This window comes from Charadrius vociferus, unplaced genomic scaffold (genome assembly GCF_000708025.1).
Source record: "Charadrius vociferus isolate BGI_N301 unplaced genomic scaffold, ASM70802v2 scaffold478, whole genome shotgun sequence".
NCBI classification, from domain to species: domain Eukaryota; kingdom Metazoa; phylum Chordata; class Aves; order Charadriiformes; family Charadriidae; genus Charadrius; species Charadrius vociferus.
Window position 1 is genome coordinate 1,119,955 of NW_009650063.1, and position 18,064 is coordinate 1,138,018.

The 18,064-nt window shown below is 40.8% G+C and overlaps 3 protein-coding genes across 3 annotated transcripts in view; 2 read left to right on the forward strand and 1 right to left on the reverse strand.

The window, feature by feature from the left end:
• The first annotated feature begins 3,141 nt into the window (after positions 1–3,141).
• Positions 3,142–3,795, forward strand: LOC104292401 (claudin-22-like). Its single transcript, XM_009891783.1, has one exon. It carries the CDS (start codon positions 3,142–3,144, stop codon positions 3,793–3,795), a length of 654 nt encoding a protein of 217 aa, XP_009890085.1.
• Positions 3,796–5,069: 1,274 nt separating this feature from the next.
• On the forward strand, positions 5,070–5,726 carry LOC104292402 (claudin-22-like). The gene has a single exon (XM_009891785.1). It carries the CDS (start codon positions 5,070–5,072, stop codon positions 5,724–5,726), a length of 657 nt encoding a protein of 218 aa, XP_009890087.1.
• Positions 5,727–9,108: 3,382 nt separating this feature from the next.
• WWC2 (WW and C2 domain containing 2) overlaps positions 9,109–18,064 on the reverse strand; it is a 69,103-nt gene continuing 60,147 nt past the window's right edge. The window contains exons 20-22 of the mRNA XM_009891786.1: positions 16,914–17,156; positions 11,345–11,472; positions 9,109–9,336 (exon numbers count right to left, since the gene is read on the reverse strand). Coding sequence (XP_009890088.1) covers positions 9,270–9,336; positions 11,345–11,472; positions 16,914–17,156 — 438 coding nt within the window. The 3' untranslated portion in view covers positions 9,109–9,269. The remainder of the gene's footprint in view (positions 9,337–11,344; positions 11,473–16,913; positions 17,157–18,064) is intronic.

Sequence of the window (18,064 nt, forward strand, 5' to 3'; positions counted from 1 at the left end):
CTGGTTTTGGGGGGCTGGTGCTCCGGAGAGTCTCTATGGGCTCCTGCATGAGGCAGGCACTGGGGAAGGGACCAGAACTCTCTTCTCTGCAGCTCAGTTCCTCACACTGAGATTGTTTTAGCTGCTTAAGATGCTGTAGGATGGTATCCCTGAATGTTGCATACATCAGGCTTTGTTTAAAGTCGGGAGGTGCCTAAAACCAAACAGTCCAAACCCCCTCTAAATTCATCCTCACCCCTTACCTGAAAGTGCAGTGGCCGGTGATAGATGTACGCGCTCTTCCTTTTCTTTTTGACAAGCTTGTGTCAGACAAGCACAGTCCTCGCTGCAGAGGCCAACAAGGTGAGCAGGGGAAGGAGAAGGGGCAGGGTTGTCCTGGGGGCAGTGGCCACCTCCGCCGAACCCCCTTGAGATGATCAGGCCAGTGCAACCGCTGTTGTTTCAGGCTGTGCAGATGTCAGCAGATGTTTTTGTCATTGCAATGTAACAGTGCACGCTGGGTTTATGTTTCAAATTACCCCGAACAGTAGGGCAGAAACTGATGGGAGCTCTGGGCTCAGTGGTGGAGAGGGCCATTCAGCTGGTGCTGAGCACAGCCGGGACATGGACCTGTGCAGTGCGGGTGTTGTCGCTGCTGTACACTGCCCAATTCTAGCCCTTTGGATTTGCAGTAACTCCGACATGTTACCTTCTGTGTTGGCGGGAATCTACCAAAATAAAATTATTCTGAGAATAAGATGTTTCTATATGTGAAAGAAAGAAATACATGGTGGGGAGGAAAAATGGGAAAGAAGGATGATGGAGAAAGGAGCAAGGCAGTTACAGACCTGAAAATTTACATGCCTTAGTTCAGCTAGAAGGTCCTGTTTTGTTTATGGGTTTGCTGACGTTTTCATAAGATCAGTAAGTTCCAAGTAAAGGCATTTCAGACCTCATTACTATCTAGGTGACACAGCAAGTCCTACCTGTTCCCCCCCCACCCCCCACCCCCCCCGGAAGAACAAGCATTCTTTTATAATCTTGCATAGGATAGTATACGGAAGCTTTGCTTGCTCCAAGTTAGTGCATGGTTAATAGTAAGTTGCAGAAGTTAATTGGCAGATCTTACTGATGCAGTAGTCTGAATGCTTCCAATTGCTAAAATTTAAAGGCTGGCATACTGCTTCGGCAGTGGTCAACATGTCCAAAATAAATGGACTTCACGTGCCTGATCTTGTGCTCTCACACTGTACTGACTGCTGGAATTAAGCGCAGAGAAGAAAATGTTAAAGGTTCCCAGGCAAGAGAAGCGCAACAGGCCTCCAGTAATAGTCTGGCAGTAAGCATGATTTAAAAGTCAAATTAGCACGTAGCCCTGAGTGAGCAGAAGCACTCCTGAAGTGTAGTTGTTTGTCTGAAAAATTATTCAAGTGACATTATGGAGTTTCTCATTGAACATTGTGATGGTTTCCAGAACCAGCATTCTTGCTCTGAACGCAGACAGGGGAGAGACATGACGCTGGCAAATCAGAAATTACAAGCTGGAGTTTGAATACAGGGTTGGGTGGTTTTTGTTTTTTTTTTTAATTCTTCTTTTTCCTAGTGGATGGACAAAGTTAGAGCCTTGCTGGCATCAATTTGTTCCCACTGTTGTCAGTAATATCTTTGGTGATCCTCTTGTGTGCGGTAATTTTTTGACTGGGTATAAACAGTTGGACTGGGTAGGTACCCAAGAAAAAGGGCAATAGATCATCTTTCCTTGCATTGGCTCTCCATAGCTTGTGACAGGAAAGCCACAAGGGTTAGAAATTAAGACTCAATACAGAAATGAGGAAGAAGAGATCTTCTCACAGTGAAATTTTTAATGATTCCTTTCAGGACTTCGGGGGAAGAAGAGATCTTCTTTTTAATGATTCCTTTCAGGACTTCGGAAACCTTCAAAAGCAGCGTTATGTTTTTCCATCACCTGATAACCCATTTTGAGCAACTGAGAATTAAAACATGCAGATGAGTACATTATTGCAGCTAGGAAATGGGGTCCGGAAAGACTGGAAAGCCCCTCTGGGTCGTACACATGTGCGTGGTTCACCCTGCTCAGCTCGCTCCCACACAGGCTGTGCCGTACCATCTGTGGAGGGGGAGCAGCAGACAAATGTTCTCCTTGCTGACCCCGTAGATAAGCACAAGCGTAGCTGACACGAGAGCAGGACAAAAGCAGGGTTTCCTAAAGGGGTAATGGCATAATGGTATCCTGCTTTGATCAGGAAAGCATTCCTGGGAGCATTGAGTGCCAAACGTTGTTAGACACTAAGCGTATACACTCTGTGCCATCTGGGACGTGGGCTCTAGGAAAGGGGACACTCTGAGCTGGTGTAAGCTGCTACCACGGTGTTGCTGAAGTCCTGGGGCAGGTAAAGTTTACGCTGGCCGATGATCTGCCTGGGTTCATTATGGTGGAGGGATGTCTAGGATTTCATTTCCTACGGTACTTTCACCATACCCGTCTCCTTTTCCCCTCAAGAGTCAGTCAAAACAAAGCCCGTTTTAAAGGAAATGAATGTAGAAAATGTGAAACATAATGATCTTTCACAAAGCGTCTTTTACAGTGCTGGGGACATAAAACAGGGCGGTGGAAGATAAGCCATTATGTATGTTGAGGAAGTCTAAGAATAAAGATTATAGGCAAACAGTCTACCTTTCTTTACAAGGCCTTGATTTACATCCCTGAAATCTCAAATTTAGCTATTACAATGAAGTCCTGTTGCACACAGAGCTGACTTTTTATCACCACTTAAAATCTAATTAATCCGTATTGAAGCACAAAGATTTCTGTTGTGTTTTAGGGTGAGGGGTCATAGAGCCCTCTTTGTTCATCCTCAGGCTTGTAATCATCAGGCATTGGGATATAATTTTACCAAGCAAATTGGAAGGTAACAGATCAAATCCTTATCGGAAAGCCTAACTCGTGGTTTAGTGAAGTCCTTCGTCCTTTACGTGAAACTTTATATTCGTAAAGAACAAAAAAGTGTTTCAGAGCTTACAAAGGGTTAACAGCAAGGGCTTATATTTGGGGCAGCAGAGAAGTAAAATCACCATAGCTTCCACCATCACGCCAGGTAGCACTTGTTACAGAACTGCTGGGGAGACCACTCCGCTCTTAGAATGGCCTTGGTCTATCGACCAACGATGCAATTAAGTGGCATAGTCTTCTCTCTGTTGGGATGGGTCCTCTCCTGTCTCACTACCTATTTACCCCAGTGGAAGAACCTTAACTTGGAACTGAATGAACTGGAGATCTGGACCATGGGACTCTGGCAAGCTTGCGTTGTCCAGGAAGAAGGGGGAATGCAGTGCAAGGACTTTGATTCTTTCCTAGCTTTGCCTCCAGAGCTCAGGATTTCTAGGATTTTGATGGTTTTTTCCAATGGATCGGGGCTTCTGGGCCTCTTGCTCTCGGGATTTGGGTTGGACTGTTCGAAAATTGGTGAAAGACAACAGGAACAGAAGAAACGGCTGTTACTGTTTGGAGGAATGCTCTTCTGGATATCGGGGATTACAGCTATTGTCCCAGTTTCTTGGGTTGCCCATTCCACAGTCCAGGAATTTTGGGATGAGAATATACCAGATATTGTTCCCAGGTGGGATTTTGGGGAAGCATTATTTGTTGGCTGGCTTGCTGGATTTTGCCTTATATTAGGAGGATCCCTACTTAATTGCACAATCTGTTCAACTGAAGTCCATCCATCCTCGGTCCGTTACGCAGTAGCAGAACAGCAAGATCGGTGTCAACACTTGGAAACCGAAATTAGGCCTTAAAGATAGAAGGTTTTAAGCAGTACCGAAAGACTGCCCTATCTTTTTCAAACTCTAGTGCAAGCCAGAAGCTTGTTCCAGTAGTAATTGAAAGAACTCTTTGTTACCTAGCTGATTTCCTAAACTTTTATCTGTTTTCTCCATAACTGGGGTCGGAAGGTGGTGTGTTTTCTCACCTGCAGAACTGTTTAAAACTTTGTTTCACAGCAGGATGCCGAAGTTTTCATAGACTGCGCAAAACAAAACCAAACAAACAAAAAAAAAAGGTGCTTTTGCTTTCTCAACTGCACTGTAAAATCCAGAAAATGAATATGCATGTTCCCTTACAGCTTGGCTTTTAACCAAAATATGCTTCCTTTTCCCGTGTAACCAATTAAATGAGCCTCAAAGCTTGACTCCCTGTTGCAATTTTCCACTTGCCTAACGGAGTGACGTACAAACTGGAGCGTTTTCACATCCTAAACTGGCTAAATACATGCGTTGCAGCAAATTGTTCTTCTGCGTACTTGGAAATTGTTGTGCTAAGGTTGTCGGTTTCTGAAAAGGTAGCGAGCTTTGCAGATGTCTTTTTGTGCACGGGGTGTTGCGGGGCGGGTGCTTCGTACCCAAGGAGTTGTGTTTCCCCAGTCTGGAACTCTAAGCTGCCCGTAGAAGTTATTCAAAGTGTTTCTGACACCTGTCTGCTTTATGCATAAAAAAAAATAGGCTAAGAAACACTGCTTTAAAAATATTTTCGCTGTCTTCTTCCAGTATAGGTCTTGAGGCATTATGTGTCCCAACACAGGCTTCTTGAGCTCCATTCACTTGTGTGTTCAGAACAACACGTTGCTGTAACCTTTGACTTTAAGCAAATGATATTTAACCAGCAATAAAGCAGACAGCTTCATTTAGTGTAAGTAGAACTGTATCACTGTGGCATTAAAACTTAATTTTAAAACGAACTGTGAGATGCCAAAACTAGCAAGACTGCTGTAATGCTTTAGCGGAGTGATGGAAAGCAAAGTGCGTGCTTTTCTTAAAAAACAAAACAAAAACCCCCAAACCAATGAAAGGTGAGCCCAGCTGTGGCCACACCTTTCAGCTACCGGTTTGCCACGCTGCCTCCTCGTTCCCCAAACGCCGCACGTGGAACCGGGCACCGCAGAGCAGGAGGGGGAGGAGTATTTCATGCTTTATAAAGCGTTGTTTTAACTTTTGCTTATGTTCAGTATGACAAAGAATAGTGCAGCACAGGGTCTGCAAAACTGAGCAGTTTGGTGCTTCTGTGACTGCTAAAAATGAACTTGGTCCACCGACACAGGCTACAGTTAGCTGGATTTCTGTTGTCTGTACTAGGATGGATTTTAACCGGTACCTGTAACTATTTGCCAGACTGGAAAAATCTCAACTTAGACTTAAATGTACTGGAGCTTTGGACCATGGGACTCTGGCAAACCTGTATAGTCCAAGATGTAGGAGGAACGCAGTGTAAAGACTTTGATTCTTTCCTAGATTTGCCTCTAGAATTCAGGATTTCCAGGATTTTAGTATCTACATCAAATGGACTAGGATTTCTGAGCCTTGTGATCACTAGTCTTGGTTTGGACTGCCTAAAGATGGAGGAAACAGAGCAGAAGCTAAAGAAACAGCTGTTACTTCTTGGAGGTATACTCCTGTGGATGTCTGCAGTTCTGGCCTTAGTCCCTGTTTCTTGGGTTGCCCATACGATAATCCAGGAATTTTGGGATGAAGACATCCCAGAGATTGTGCCCAGATGGGAAATAGGGGATGCACTGTTCAGTGGTTGGTTTGGTGGATTTTTTATAATCCTTGGAGGATCTCTACTCCTCTCCACAATCTGCTTATCTTCTGACCATCAATTACCAGAGCACTATGCAATGGCAGATGTGCAAGACACCTATCAACAGCTGGAAACTGGAAATAGAAGACTTTAAAAAGGGTAGATATCAGGTTTTCAGATTTCTTACTCTTACATTACAGTAAGAAAGGTCTGCTGAACAGAGGGGTTACTGTTTACAAGATTGGGGGCGGGGGGGGAAGAGGGGGATCGTTTCTTACTAAGTAGTTCCTTTAATCCCTACTTACCTTCAATTTTAATTATTACATTAATTGATGAGCTGTGGAGAGCTAAGTCACCACTATTTCTCCAAAATCTGATCAATTGCAGATTTTGATTTTGTGGTTCCATATTTATTATTTTAAGGATAAGCGAGTATAAAATTTCTAATCTCTAGGCATGTATGGAGAGTGGACCATCTTTTAGATGGCAGAATTTCCTCCCGGGGCTGCTTTAAACAATGCCCTTTTAATAAAAATAACATTAGTTTAAGTCCTGAAACAGTTTGTAGTGCCAGTTCAACATGCATTACGAAAACCTAATACAGCACAACTGTGAATGAAGGTCCCTGGACCGACATCATTTACATGAGTGTAAACTAAATGTCCTCAGACATAGTACCATGTAGTACACGATTCTCTGTCGTACACGTGTGTGTGTGTGAATATAGGACTGAATATATCCCTGCGCAATCTCTCTAAGGAAAGCCAGTATTTCTCAGTAATAATGTGATGTTGTCCAGTGCAGGGTTGACCACATTCATTGCTATTGCAGTTTTTACTTAGTGAATGTAAAGAACTAACTTCAGTATATGAATCACTTTCTATATCACTTATCCCAAGACTTGTCAGTGATTGATGTGAACTTTCTATAGATTGCAATGATTTTACATTGACAAAGCTGTAGCAGCCATCTGTTTCTGCAAAGAGCATATGAAGACGTAGAACAGCAATAAAAGAATTAAATAAAACACTGGTCTGGAGAAGAGCTTTGTTAAAAAATGTATTTTCCAATCACTGAAACACATGGAAAGTGCAGAGACAAGTTAATCTATGTGATGTATTTGCATACTCTTACAGACAAAATTAGAACGGAAACACATTCAGAATATAACCTGATTAAATATTTAGTTCAGTCCTGAGCATTTGATATTTAATACAGTATAAACATAGCAATAGTAAAACAAACAAACAAAAATCTTAACATTATTTGATTTGTGTTCTATTACAATTTCTGCTAAACTTTGCTCATTTGGCTAAATATTCTTGTACCAGGAATATTTAGATTTGGACATATGGAACTGCAGTGACATTGGTACCTGGAAATAGAACTAATTACATTTGTTAGACCCTGCTGTGCAGGGTAAATTCCACTTCAAGAGCAATATTTATAATTTTAAACTGATGGGGGCTTATTTGTATGTATTATTTTAGCTTATTCTATTGAGTGTTTCAAGTGTGAACAATCTGAATTAATCAAAAAAGATCCAAACTCCAAACCCAGAATTGTTAAAAGCTGCTTATAAATATGTTAAACATATTCATGCTCCTCATTCTCCAAATTGATACAGTCAATTTTTAAATGAGATTTGCAAGCTAAAGCCAGCAATCCTTTAATCTTGACCTCACCTCACGCTTACAAATCAGACGATAATACTTTTTTTGAAAACTATTTGACACGTGAGGAGAAACAGCTAATCTGGCAAGAACTGAGACAGCTCTAAATATTTTTCACGATGGCATCCTTAATGTCAAATATTTTATGGCCAGAACTGAACTATATTAAACAGAACATAAATAAGACTGTAAATAAATAAAAGAAAAGTCATAAAGTACACCTCTAAACATCATTCTACAAACAACTTATAATCAAATTGAGAAGTTGAAACTGTCAACCTTCATTTCACCTCTACATTAAATAATTCCAGATTTGTGGGTTTTTGTTGTGTGTGTTTGTTTTTTTTTTTTTTCAAATTGACCTTTCGAACATTCATGTAATCTCAAACACAAGAAACAAAAAGTAAACGGGGCGTTCATAAAGGGTGTTCAGTCAGTCATCTTGCCCAAAATAACATGTTTGGTTATACATTTAAGTGAACTGATGTATTTGTGCATAAGAAAACCCTTGGGTGTTACACAGACCTCTTGTCACAGAATTGTCACTTTGAATTTGAGACAGCTGCTACCAGATTGTGGTTATATTTGCTTCCATTTTCTCACCAAGTAATTACAGCCTTTTCAGAAAGAGGCAGTCCATGCGTTTTGTGGCTTGTTTGGGGAAGAAAATGTTAGCCAGTCAATGAAATACATCTGAGTGCAACGTATGAAGTAGAAAATGAAATAATGGTGTTGGCTGCAATGTCCACCTGCTCACACAGTACCCACAGGAGGTAAGACCCCAACTGCTTTACCAAGACAGACCCCTACCGTCTCCTGTTCTGGACTGCTGATGAATGAATCCAGGTTGATGCTGCTTCCTAGCAGACTGCTTCACGTAAGGCAGATTTGAACCATGCTCTTCACATTATATAGTAAATCTTTGCACCCTCAACTGCATAGAGGGTCAATGGTGTATTTTTAAAAATGTTATTTATTGTACTACAATATGTGAAGACTTCCTAGTCACGAACTTTTCTTTTTCAGAAATGGTTTACCTTACCAACAAGACTTCCGATATCTCAGTTAGTATGGGATAGATTTTTCTCCTGGTACAAACACTTTAACGAAAACCTCTTCATATTTGGAAACCTAACAAACACTTGTACCTAGTCCTAGTCGGCAGTAAGACAGCCTCTAGGACAAAAGATTAACATAGAGAAACTCTCATTTTTCAGTGTACAGGGGATATAACTATCCTGATTTCCACGTTGGTATTATGAATTTGATTCAGCTTCCAGTTCAGAAAGCAGCTGCCCCTTTTGGTAGTCTCATAGTAAGTTTTTAGGGTTACTTGTCTGCCTTGCCTTTCTCACTCTCCCGCAGATGCAAGAAACCTTTTAGTGCAGATTAAAGTACTGTACATTCACAAAACTAAACTCTGAACTCCATCTCTTCCTACAAAGTATTAAAAAAAACCAAAACCAAACCAAACCAGAAGAAATTTGTTTTCAGAAACAAAATTCCAATGTGGGTGATGAATTTAATTAGCAGCTGTTGTGAGGCAGCCTTGATGTTTTGGAAAGGAGCTTACGCTTGTGGTTAACTTTAAACTATAAAAGTCACACTCTTGTACAAAAATATTGCATGGCAAAACAGCCATCTTCACAGTCTGCTCACATGAAAATAGTGAAAAGATAAACAATCTTCTGTTGAACGTAATATTTCTCAACACAGTGCGGTTCAACAGGATCCATGCTTAGTACTGCCTTTGTTCCTTCTTTACAAAATAAAAACACATGCAATACATACAAACTGTACAAAATCAGCATCAGTATACCAAAATTAATCTACTTTGGTTTTCCGGTTGTTGGTTGTTTTTGCCATTTTTTTAAGCATACAACAATTCAATTCACTGTATTTTACAAATAAACATATCAATAGTGAATGTAAAATAGAAGATCTTTCAAAGCAGGTCACTGGAACTACAAAGTTCATCTGAAAAGAGATGAGCAAGTGGAAAACACTTCAGTGAAAACGCATAATTATACATCATCAGCTGGAAGGGCTGGGATGCTGATCTTTGCTCTTGTGAAGTACGCTATCTTCTCCCTGAAATTAGAAAAGAACACAAGTTATTATTTTACTATTTATGGCATGACTCCAATGTCATCTGCTGTACAGTTGCTACCGTTACAGCACAGTTCTTTAAAACACAAGTTTGGAAAATATACAGTGAGGAAAATACACAGTGAATTTATTTACAACAAATGTGGTTGCCAGTGTTCTGACATAATTCCCATCTTAGGCAGATTTATGTAAAAAGCAGCTTCAATTCTGAAAAATAATAAAAAGAAAAAAAAGGATTTCATTAACTCAAATGATGAGCCTGAAATACTGATCTAGTCACTGAATTTCCTAGGATGATATTGCAGGAAGAGGCAAAATAAAATATTTTATCCTGACTTGGGAACGGGGAGGGGAAAAAAAAAAAAATAAATTGGGTCTGGGCAAGACTTAGAGAAGCAGAATTGTCAACCCGTTCTCTAGCTGCTTCCCCTCTGCTGTTACCATTTCTGTCTCCTCTGAAGTGAGAGATTACTGAAGCATAACAAGTTTACACAAGCTTGTCTGCCAGCAGCCTAGAAAGCAGATGATAAGTATTGGGGGTTTAAAAATTAAAGCTCAGAAGCGTCATTCTTCTTGAGAGCTTCAAAAATGCCTTTGTGTGATTAGTCTTTGAGGCCACAGCGCTGTAAGGAGTGCAGCTAGGCAGGGCGAGTACAGTGCAGCCTGAGGAGGTAACTATTTGTCCAGTAGACTAAACCATGTTTTGCAGTGGCAAAGCTTGAGTTCCCATCAGAAACGGTAGCTCAGAGCAAGATCAACTATGTAAACTGGATTCCTCAGCTAATTGTGTGGTGATTAGAAGATAAAGGAGAGCAGAGTCTTACGATGCCCTTCTTGCAGGGGGACGATGTCTTGAGCACTCTTACACGTTCCTGTAAATCTGTGATGAATGTTAAATGATCAGCACCAACCAAAACTCCTTCTCAAGACTTGCACAGAAAGTGAAAACTGTTTGAAGATGCTCTGAATTTCACACTGAAGAGAAACAGCTCAGCTGTAATGCTTCTTTGCTGAGGAATCCCTTTGCTTTCTCTCTTGCTTTGATTCTGCATCACTTACGGTTGGGGTTTGCAATGTGTGCCTCCCCCCTGCTTGCTTTTGGACTTCTCAAACTGCTCACAATAGACTGGGTTAAAAAAGGAAAAAAAATCCTCACGCGTATTAGCAGCTAACTTGAATTTCCTACACAAGAATTCAGAAATCAAACTTTAAAAACATGTGTTAGTGACAAAACAGGTTACATTAGGTTGCCATACTGCTTCTACGTGGCAGAGTAAGCATTGTATTTTTCAGTCAACAGTTTTATATTTATTTTTATACAGAAGTGTGGCCTTCAGGCTGCTAGCCTGCCACTTGCTGTCCAGCTTTTTAGGAATTTAGACCAGTTAGAATTAAGGTGTGAGATAGAAAGGGTTCGTTCTCGCTTACGCTAAGCAAGAACACTTGATTAATTGCTTCATGTAATCGGTTGCTGTTCCCGCAACCAAAAGGAGGAGGGATTCAAGATCCCTCTTGAATAATAAGTCTCGAGCAAGGCACGAGTAGCGGTTAATGAGTTTCCTGATGAGATGTGCGCTGTTCTGCTTCTCCTTGAGGGGCGATGTGCTGCACGCACCTGCCATCACCGGAGCGCATCCCATTACTTACAGCCCACCGTCAATCTGCTGCGGGTGAGGAGAGCCATGGCAATGGTCACGCACGTGCTCGCCCACAGCAGATCCCACGTTGTGGTCTGCAACTTTTCACTGTTTCCTCCCCACCGCTACCGCTCAGCTGACATACTGCCACTCCTGCCACACCAGCACCGTACTGAGGCACGCTCCTTCAAAACTCCCAAGTTTGAGCTGTGTTAGAAATGTATGGTGTTTCTTGCAATTCAAAGGCACGTGGATTTTTGACTAATATTGCAGGGCGTGTCTGCTTATATTTAGAAATAATTCATGTTGCTTCGCTAGACTAAAAAGAGCGTGAAAAGCAGAAGAGGCCATACCTGAATGACTGCACCTGCAGTGGCACTTTCTGGCTCTGCTCCCGTAACCGGCATACATCCTTAGAAGCCTTCCTCATCAATTTCTCAGCACTTAAACCTCGTTTCTGTTCTTCTTTTGACTGTTCAGCCTGTAAACAGGAAAAATAACTGTATTTTGCTAATAATGAACTACTCCTCATTTCAAAGAAATGACAAATGCTTCCGTGTCAAGCAAAACACCTGGCGGTGTTAGGCTTACGGTTGGACTCGATGATCTTAAAGGTCTTTTCCATCCTAGATGATTCTATGAAAAACTCTATATAAAGGATCAGCAAGGCAGAAGACTGACATCGCAAGCCAAAGCCATGGGGACAAAATAAGATAACAGAGCTTCTCCTAAAAAAATAAATAGAGCAAATCGCATGCTATCACAGGTAGCTACTAGGTGTTACAAATTTTGATGAGGTATTTCTTAGGGCTATAGTTAGACAATACCTAAAATTGTATGAATAAATGTTGTCTATCCAAATATCTTTTTAGAACTGGGAGACGGCGATTCTCTTCCCATGTAAAATACCTTTATTTCTAATGCAAGCTCTTGGGAAAGTTGCCTATACCTATTCTAAAATGACAAAAATATAATAGAGCAGGTATGCTCTCAAAATACACTGTCAAGTTTTGTTGACCTAAGTAGCAAAGTTAATATTCATTAACTTTTTGTGCTTTTATTCACGCCACTATACCTGTTTTGCATGTGAGACTCACTTCTTTCATTTCATTGTAGAGGTGTAAAAGCCAAGGCCAGTGAAGAGAAGACCAGTGGTAATAAGAGATCGGGGGTATTCCTTGATGTGAACACTGGGGAGCAGCTGCATACCCACCAGTAAGTTACAGTATTTCCATACCTCAGTATTGCTGCCTCTGTGACACGGCTTTACCAAGCCCTGCCGCATCAACAGGGCAATCACAGCTGCACCATTCACCATTTTGGCAACAGACTGCTATTAAGAGTCATGTTTTGTTTTTTAAAACGCTTTGTCAAGGGTGTCTGAGTGCCCAGTAATTTGAACAGCAGCTCTTTTTAGGTGAGCAGTCACCCGGATTTCTTAGACAAACGGCCACCGCACCCCGTCAGGTGTGGGGTGCGTGGCACGGGCAACACCGCCTTCTAGACTGCAGGGACCGTCAGACAAATGTTATTTACTGCATTTTCAATTTTGCCAGCCGTCAAAATTAAGGAGAAGTAGTTCACGTTCTTAAACAATGTTTATAATTCTTTAGGAGTTAATTTTTGATGCTTAACTTCAGGCACTCGGACTTGAAACTGCTGGTCTGTTACCCCAAATTAAAGCACACACCCAAGCCAGACACAGCGATCTTCAACGTTGGTTTGTAACACAGGAGTTCACGCCTCCAGTTCTGAATTCAACCCAGTAGAGTCCCAAACAACAAAACAAATAATTCAAAAACGTTAGTCCATACTATCAGTTTCATAGTGGGTACTTATAGAAATCTGTCTACAGCAGGATGGCGGTACCCTCTGTCTGTTGAAACACGCTCCAGAGTTTTATGTGAAAGTGTTTAACATGAAAGACCACCGCCCTTTCAAAAGCTCACTCAAAATCCAGTCAGCTTGTACTGCTGTTAACTTCTTCAGTCCCCAACTCCAAAACAGCTATGATTTTAAAATTAAATTAACCTATAAATATTGTTTTCCTTATTAGTTAGCGAACATAAATTTGCAATCTAATTTTGCAAACTGCCAGTGTATTAATCTTACATATGTCACTGGCCATATGTTTTATCAGCTCCCCTAGTTAATATTTATCACCAAAGCACTAAACATAGAAAATTCTGAAATTTTCTAATCTTATCTTTTCCCTAACTGTACACGAGATTCTTGTGACTACTGCATTTCAGGTTAACAGCATAGATGACTTCTCTGTTTTAATACTCTCCATTACAATGTACTCCTTTTTCATTTTTTAATTCTTTTATTTTTTCAGGACGCTCTCGGAGGAACTTTGATTTCAGCCCAATGTCTCTAAGGGTATGCATGCGAGAAGGTATGTACATGACCAGGTTTATATTTACATCATGTTTCTTGAGTGAATTACAAAGACAGTGAATCCTCCATCATATTTGTATAGAAAAAGCACACATATATTGGCCACACATTCAACAATCTGGCACTTATCTGCCAAAAATAAGTGCCAGATAGGAATCTCTGCATCTGCACTTAGCTTAAGCATGAGATAACAAAGAAGAAATACTATCAAAATTACAGCTGAAACACTAATTCCTGTCTCGTTGTTTTTTGTATAGAAGAATGACAGTGAATCTAAAGAAAAACTGTTAACTATCCTAAACACCAAAACACTGAAACAAGGACATATTTGCAGTATTAATGACATAATTACAGATTACCTCTACATAGAAGTTGTACTGGTAAGAAATAAAGATCTTTACAGATATTCACAGGAATCTTTTTTGGACATAGACAAAGAGGAAGTACTTCAGAGGACACAGTGTCTGCAAACTTACTTGTACGAAGATTTAAGACCCAAACTTTGAAATAGTGCATGATTTCTCACAGAAATGCAACTAAAAAAGAGAAAATGCTTTTGGTGCACAAAATTACCTCCTGTTTTCTGATCTGCCGGTATTAGTGGGCTTGCTGTACTTGCTGTACTTCAGAAGGTGTGGAAGGAAGGGGAGGGAAGGTACGGAGTCTCTGTATTTGGCTTCAAGCAGAGTAACTGCGTGCTAGCAAGCAGCCACTGATTTTCAACATCCCCCACATCTGCAGTTTCATTTTTCACTTGAGACTCTCTCAATTTCTCCTGGCACTTCCAGCTGCTGCATTAGTCTGCGCCATTATAATGCCTGCAGGATCTAAAAAATAATCTATGACAATGTTCTCTAGGCTGTTGTGTTTTGCTAACCCAAGAGGAAACGCTGACAGCAGAGTACAGCATTCTCAGGGCTGTTTGGCTCCACAGGGGAAGGCTGCAATGATTTTAAGGGGAAAAATATTTCTAGAAACTTTGTAAGCGCTCTTCAAAGAGGTGGAGTGGCTGTGATTGTTGTTCTGGCTTTTAGTTTGGAAAGGAGGACTTAAATGCGGAGCTGCAGCCTGCATATATTTTAGGAACGTATTATTATTACCCTTATTCCTCATCGCAGTGTGTGTCACGGTGCTGATCACTGACACCAGAGATATAAAATATGACCAACCTATCTGCTGCCCTGAAAAAGCCAGCTGAAATAAGAAAGCACAAATCCAAAGGACTTATAATATTAAATGTTGCAGAGGCCTACGCTATTCTAGTGGGAATAGCTTTACAGTGGGAAAAGTTTTAAATTGAATAAACAGTTAAAAATTATCATTTCTATCCTGCATCCAGCATTAGATGAACTTCTAAGTAAATCCAGCTGTGCTTCTTTTATATAAGCAACTATTTTTATGGGTTAAAACTTAGAAAGATCAAATTCATACAATGAATTCACATGGTAAAAAAACCCCCACAGTTACCCCGTGTGACATTCCCATGTTGTGCTCTTATCCCACTTTGCCCGAGGGTTTTTCAGAACACTTGTCGATGCTCAGCTGAAACTCTGCTTCTATTTTATAGCTGTTTTAGAACTGCACTCGCTATAGCCAAGAGCAGATGCCAAGGAAAGAGACAGGAAGGCAGAGGACAGAACAGGGCATGAACACAGAGCTGGGAGAACATACTGGGGAAAAAGTTTTGTTTCCTAAGCTATCGGATGGTCAAGGACTTCCTGAAGTAGGCGACAGCATCATGGTTAATGATGTCTTATGGATTTTTCTTCCATGAATTTATCGAACTGCTTTTTGAACCTATGCAGACTTGCAGCGCTTGATGTTGTGGGGAAAACGTTTCTCCAGTTTCTAAATGTTGTTTTGTGCTTGTATTTAACCTCCCACCTCTTCAATTCCCTACTTCCTGTATTGTAAAAGACAATGACTAATTGCTCTCCTCCACCTCACTCAAGCTTTTATAGCCTTCAGTTGTAGCTACTCAGCCACTCCTAACACAGAAACTGTTTCCTCCTTTGACCGTTCCTGTCCACCCTCTGTAGTTTTATTATCCACTTGGAGAAGGGGAACCAGAACTGAACAATGTTTAAGTTACAGGCCTAATGTGTATTTATATCATAAAACAATGATTTATTTTGTTCCAACTTCTTTTCTCAGTAATGCCTGTCTTATTTGCTTTTTGACAGCTGCTGATGGCTGCGATGCTTTTGCTGATGTTTTTGTTTCTTCTATCTGGAGTATCTCATTCCTAACATCTAATTCAGAGCTCAGCTCTGTATATGTAAATATTAGGATCATCCCTTCCCTCCTCTACCCAAGGCTATTTACATACATTTGGCTTTTAAAAAAACAAACCCAACAACTATTGCTTACGTATTAGGAGGTCCTCTGCACCTTGTTACAACTGCTTTCCATTTTTACTACTCTGAACGACTTGTTGTCAACAAAACACTAATCTCTATTGACCATAAATAGCTGAAGAGTACAAATCCCTCCTGGATGTCACTAGCAACCTCCCCTCATGGAAAACTGATGTACATTGACTGACACAGATGGGAAGGGAGCTCCAGAGGACATCTACTCCACCCTCCAGAGGCGATGAAGCTAGAGCCGGGTACTCAGGGTCTTGTCCAGTTAGGTTCTGAGTATCTCCAGCTGTGGTGGTTTGAGGGGTTTTTTTTTTTGGTTAGGTTTCGCGCCCCCCCTAACAACCTGTGTCCCTATTCCAGTGTATGGTCGCCCTCAAAATTTATAAAAACAACCAACCTCCCCAAAACAAAAGAAGAACCTCACAACATCCACCTTTTTCATGGATCTTGTCAGAATTTTCCATGTTCCAACTTTTCACTGTTGTCCTTCTATCCTGTTTCTTGTCTTTTATCCACACGAGGGCATCCCGTCTTACCATATGGCAGTTTAGAGACAGTGCATATATACTTGTATTGTTTTAGAGATCATCACATAGAGAAGAGAATTTGGCTTTCCTTTGCCAAAAACTAGAACGTCCTGCATAAGGAAATAAGCCACAGTGGAAGTAATGCCTTTCCCACGTGCCCCTACTGCTGTAAGTAATGCGCATTGCCTCTCTCTACCTGTTACAAAGATCTTTTGGCTGCAAGTTCTGTGCAGACTGCAGATCAACTGATGCTGAAGGACAAAAAGCATATGCGTGTCCGTAGAGGTATGGCTGGGATGTCAGAATTTTCCATTATCTTTTAAGTAGATGTCTACACTATTTTACTACATCGGCCACAACTATTACTGCAAATAATAGAGATTCTGCTCTGAATTACTGAAGTATTTAGAGAGCACTAGAAAAACATTACCTCAAATTCTAAGTTTAAATGCTGTAGAATTGAGTAATGAAGAAATATTGTTTACACTATGTAATTCAGAGGTATAATTAGTCAAATGTGAGCTTCTGCAAAAATCTTTAACATGACAGACCGAATTCTTTAGCAAAATTTTAGAAAAGGTGGGGGCGTATGTGTATTCACGCAGACAATATCTGTATGCTGCTCATACCTGTTTTTCAGCTTGTTTCAAGAGTTTCTGGAATCGTTCGTCCTCTAGCACACACAGGGGAAGGTCTGTCTCTCCTCTGCCTTTCATTTCCTCAAGCTTTTGTTTAAGATCCCGCAAGGCCCGAAGCTCATCATTCAGACGATTCTGTCTTGTGCGTGACGCCTGGAGGTCCAGCTCCAAGTCAAGGGAAGTCCTTATGGGGCACTCCTGTGTAGCTCTTCGCATGATCGGTTGGCAAACAGGCTGAATCATTTGGGAGACAGAACAATAAAATTAGTATCTGGAGAGGCTAGTGTAGGGTTTGACATAAAACAGTCAGAAAAGCGCAAATACTTTCTGTTTTTCTTTAGCAGAAAGCTGCTATGATGAGATCCAAGACCAAAAATTCATCTTTCCCGGAATTTTTCTTCAGTCAGTAGCTAAAAATAAGTGCAAAAGCTTCTCCAAGCAGGTGTTCAATGATACATTTACAGGTTAAAAACAACCCCCATTCTGATCCCCAGGACAACACAAGACCAGCAGACCAAAACTGCACAGAATTCCCCAGAGGTTTCAACTACATTATTTATTTTTATCAACATTTGCTTTTTCAAGGCCTAAGCAAACACATAATGTTCTGAACTCCGTAAACATGCATTTCTTCAGTGTATTTCACATTTATTTACTGTCTTTTCACAGTGACTTTTCGCATGAATTAAGTCAGGCGGGAGAAGCCATCCCAGACTATTCAGTATTTCTTTCTTATGCCAAATATAATCCTGCTACCTGATAACAACCCTTCCACAGAAGTGTTTTTGAGTTACAATCAACATTAAAATATACCTCTCTCAACTTAGATAAGAATGAACTCCATGCAAGAGAAATACAGTCTTACTCTGTTGTCCTTCGATCATTTTGCTCAAACACTCTTGGAGAAGACTAAACCCACTTTAAAAGGACATCGGAATCCTTAAAATTTCCACCAAAATTTGCTCAAGATGTATGTTGCTGATACTGACTTTTGTGCAGTGTAAGCCACGTCGGCTCGCTTTGTGACGTTTGAGTTCTTTAACAGTAACAAGCTGAAGTTCAACAGCAGATGCCACGCTGCTGGGCACCGGTGTCCTGCTCCTGGCTTCAGCCACAACCAGAACAACGTAAGCTTTAGTGGT

Bases quoted from the DNA above. Each gene is read 5' to 3' on its own strand.
- LOC104292401 (XM_009891783.1), top strand. From the start codon at position 3,142: ATGGCCTTGGTCTATCGACCAACGATGCAATTAAGTGGCATAGTCTTC.
- LOC104292402 (XM_009891785.1), top strand. From the start codon at position 5,070: ATGAACTTGGTCCACCGACACAGGCTACAGTTAGCTGGATTTCTGTTG.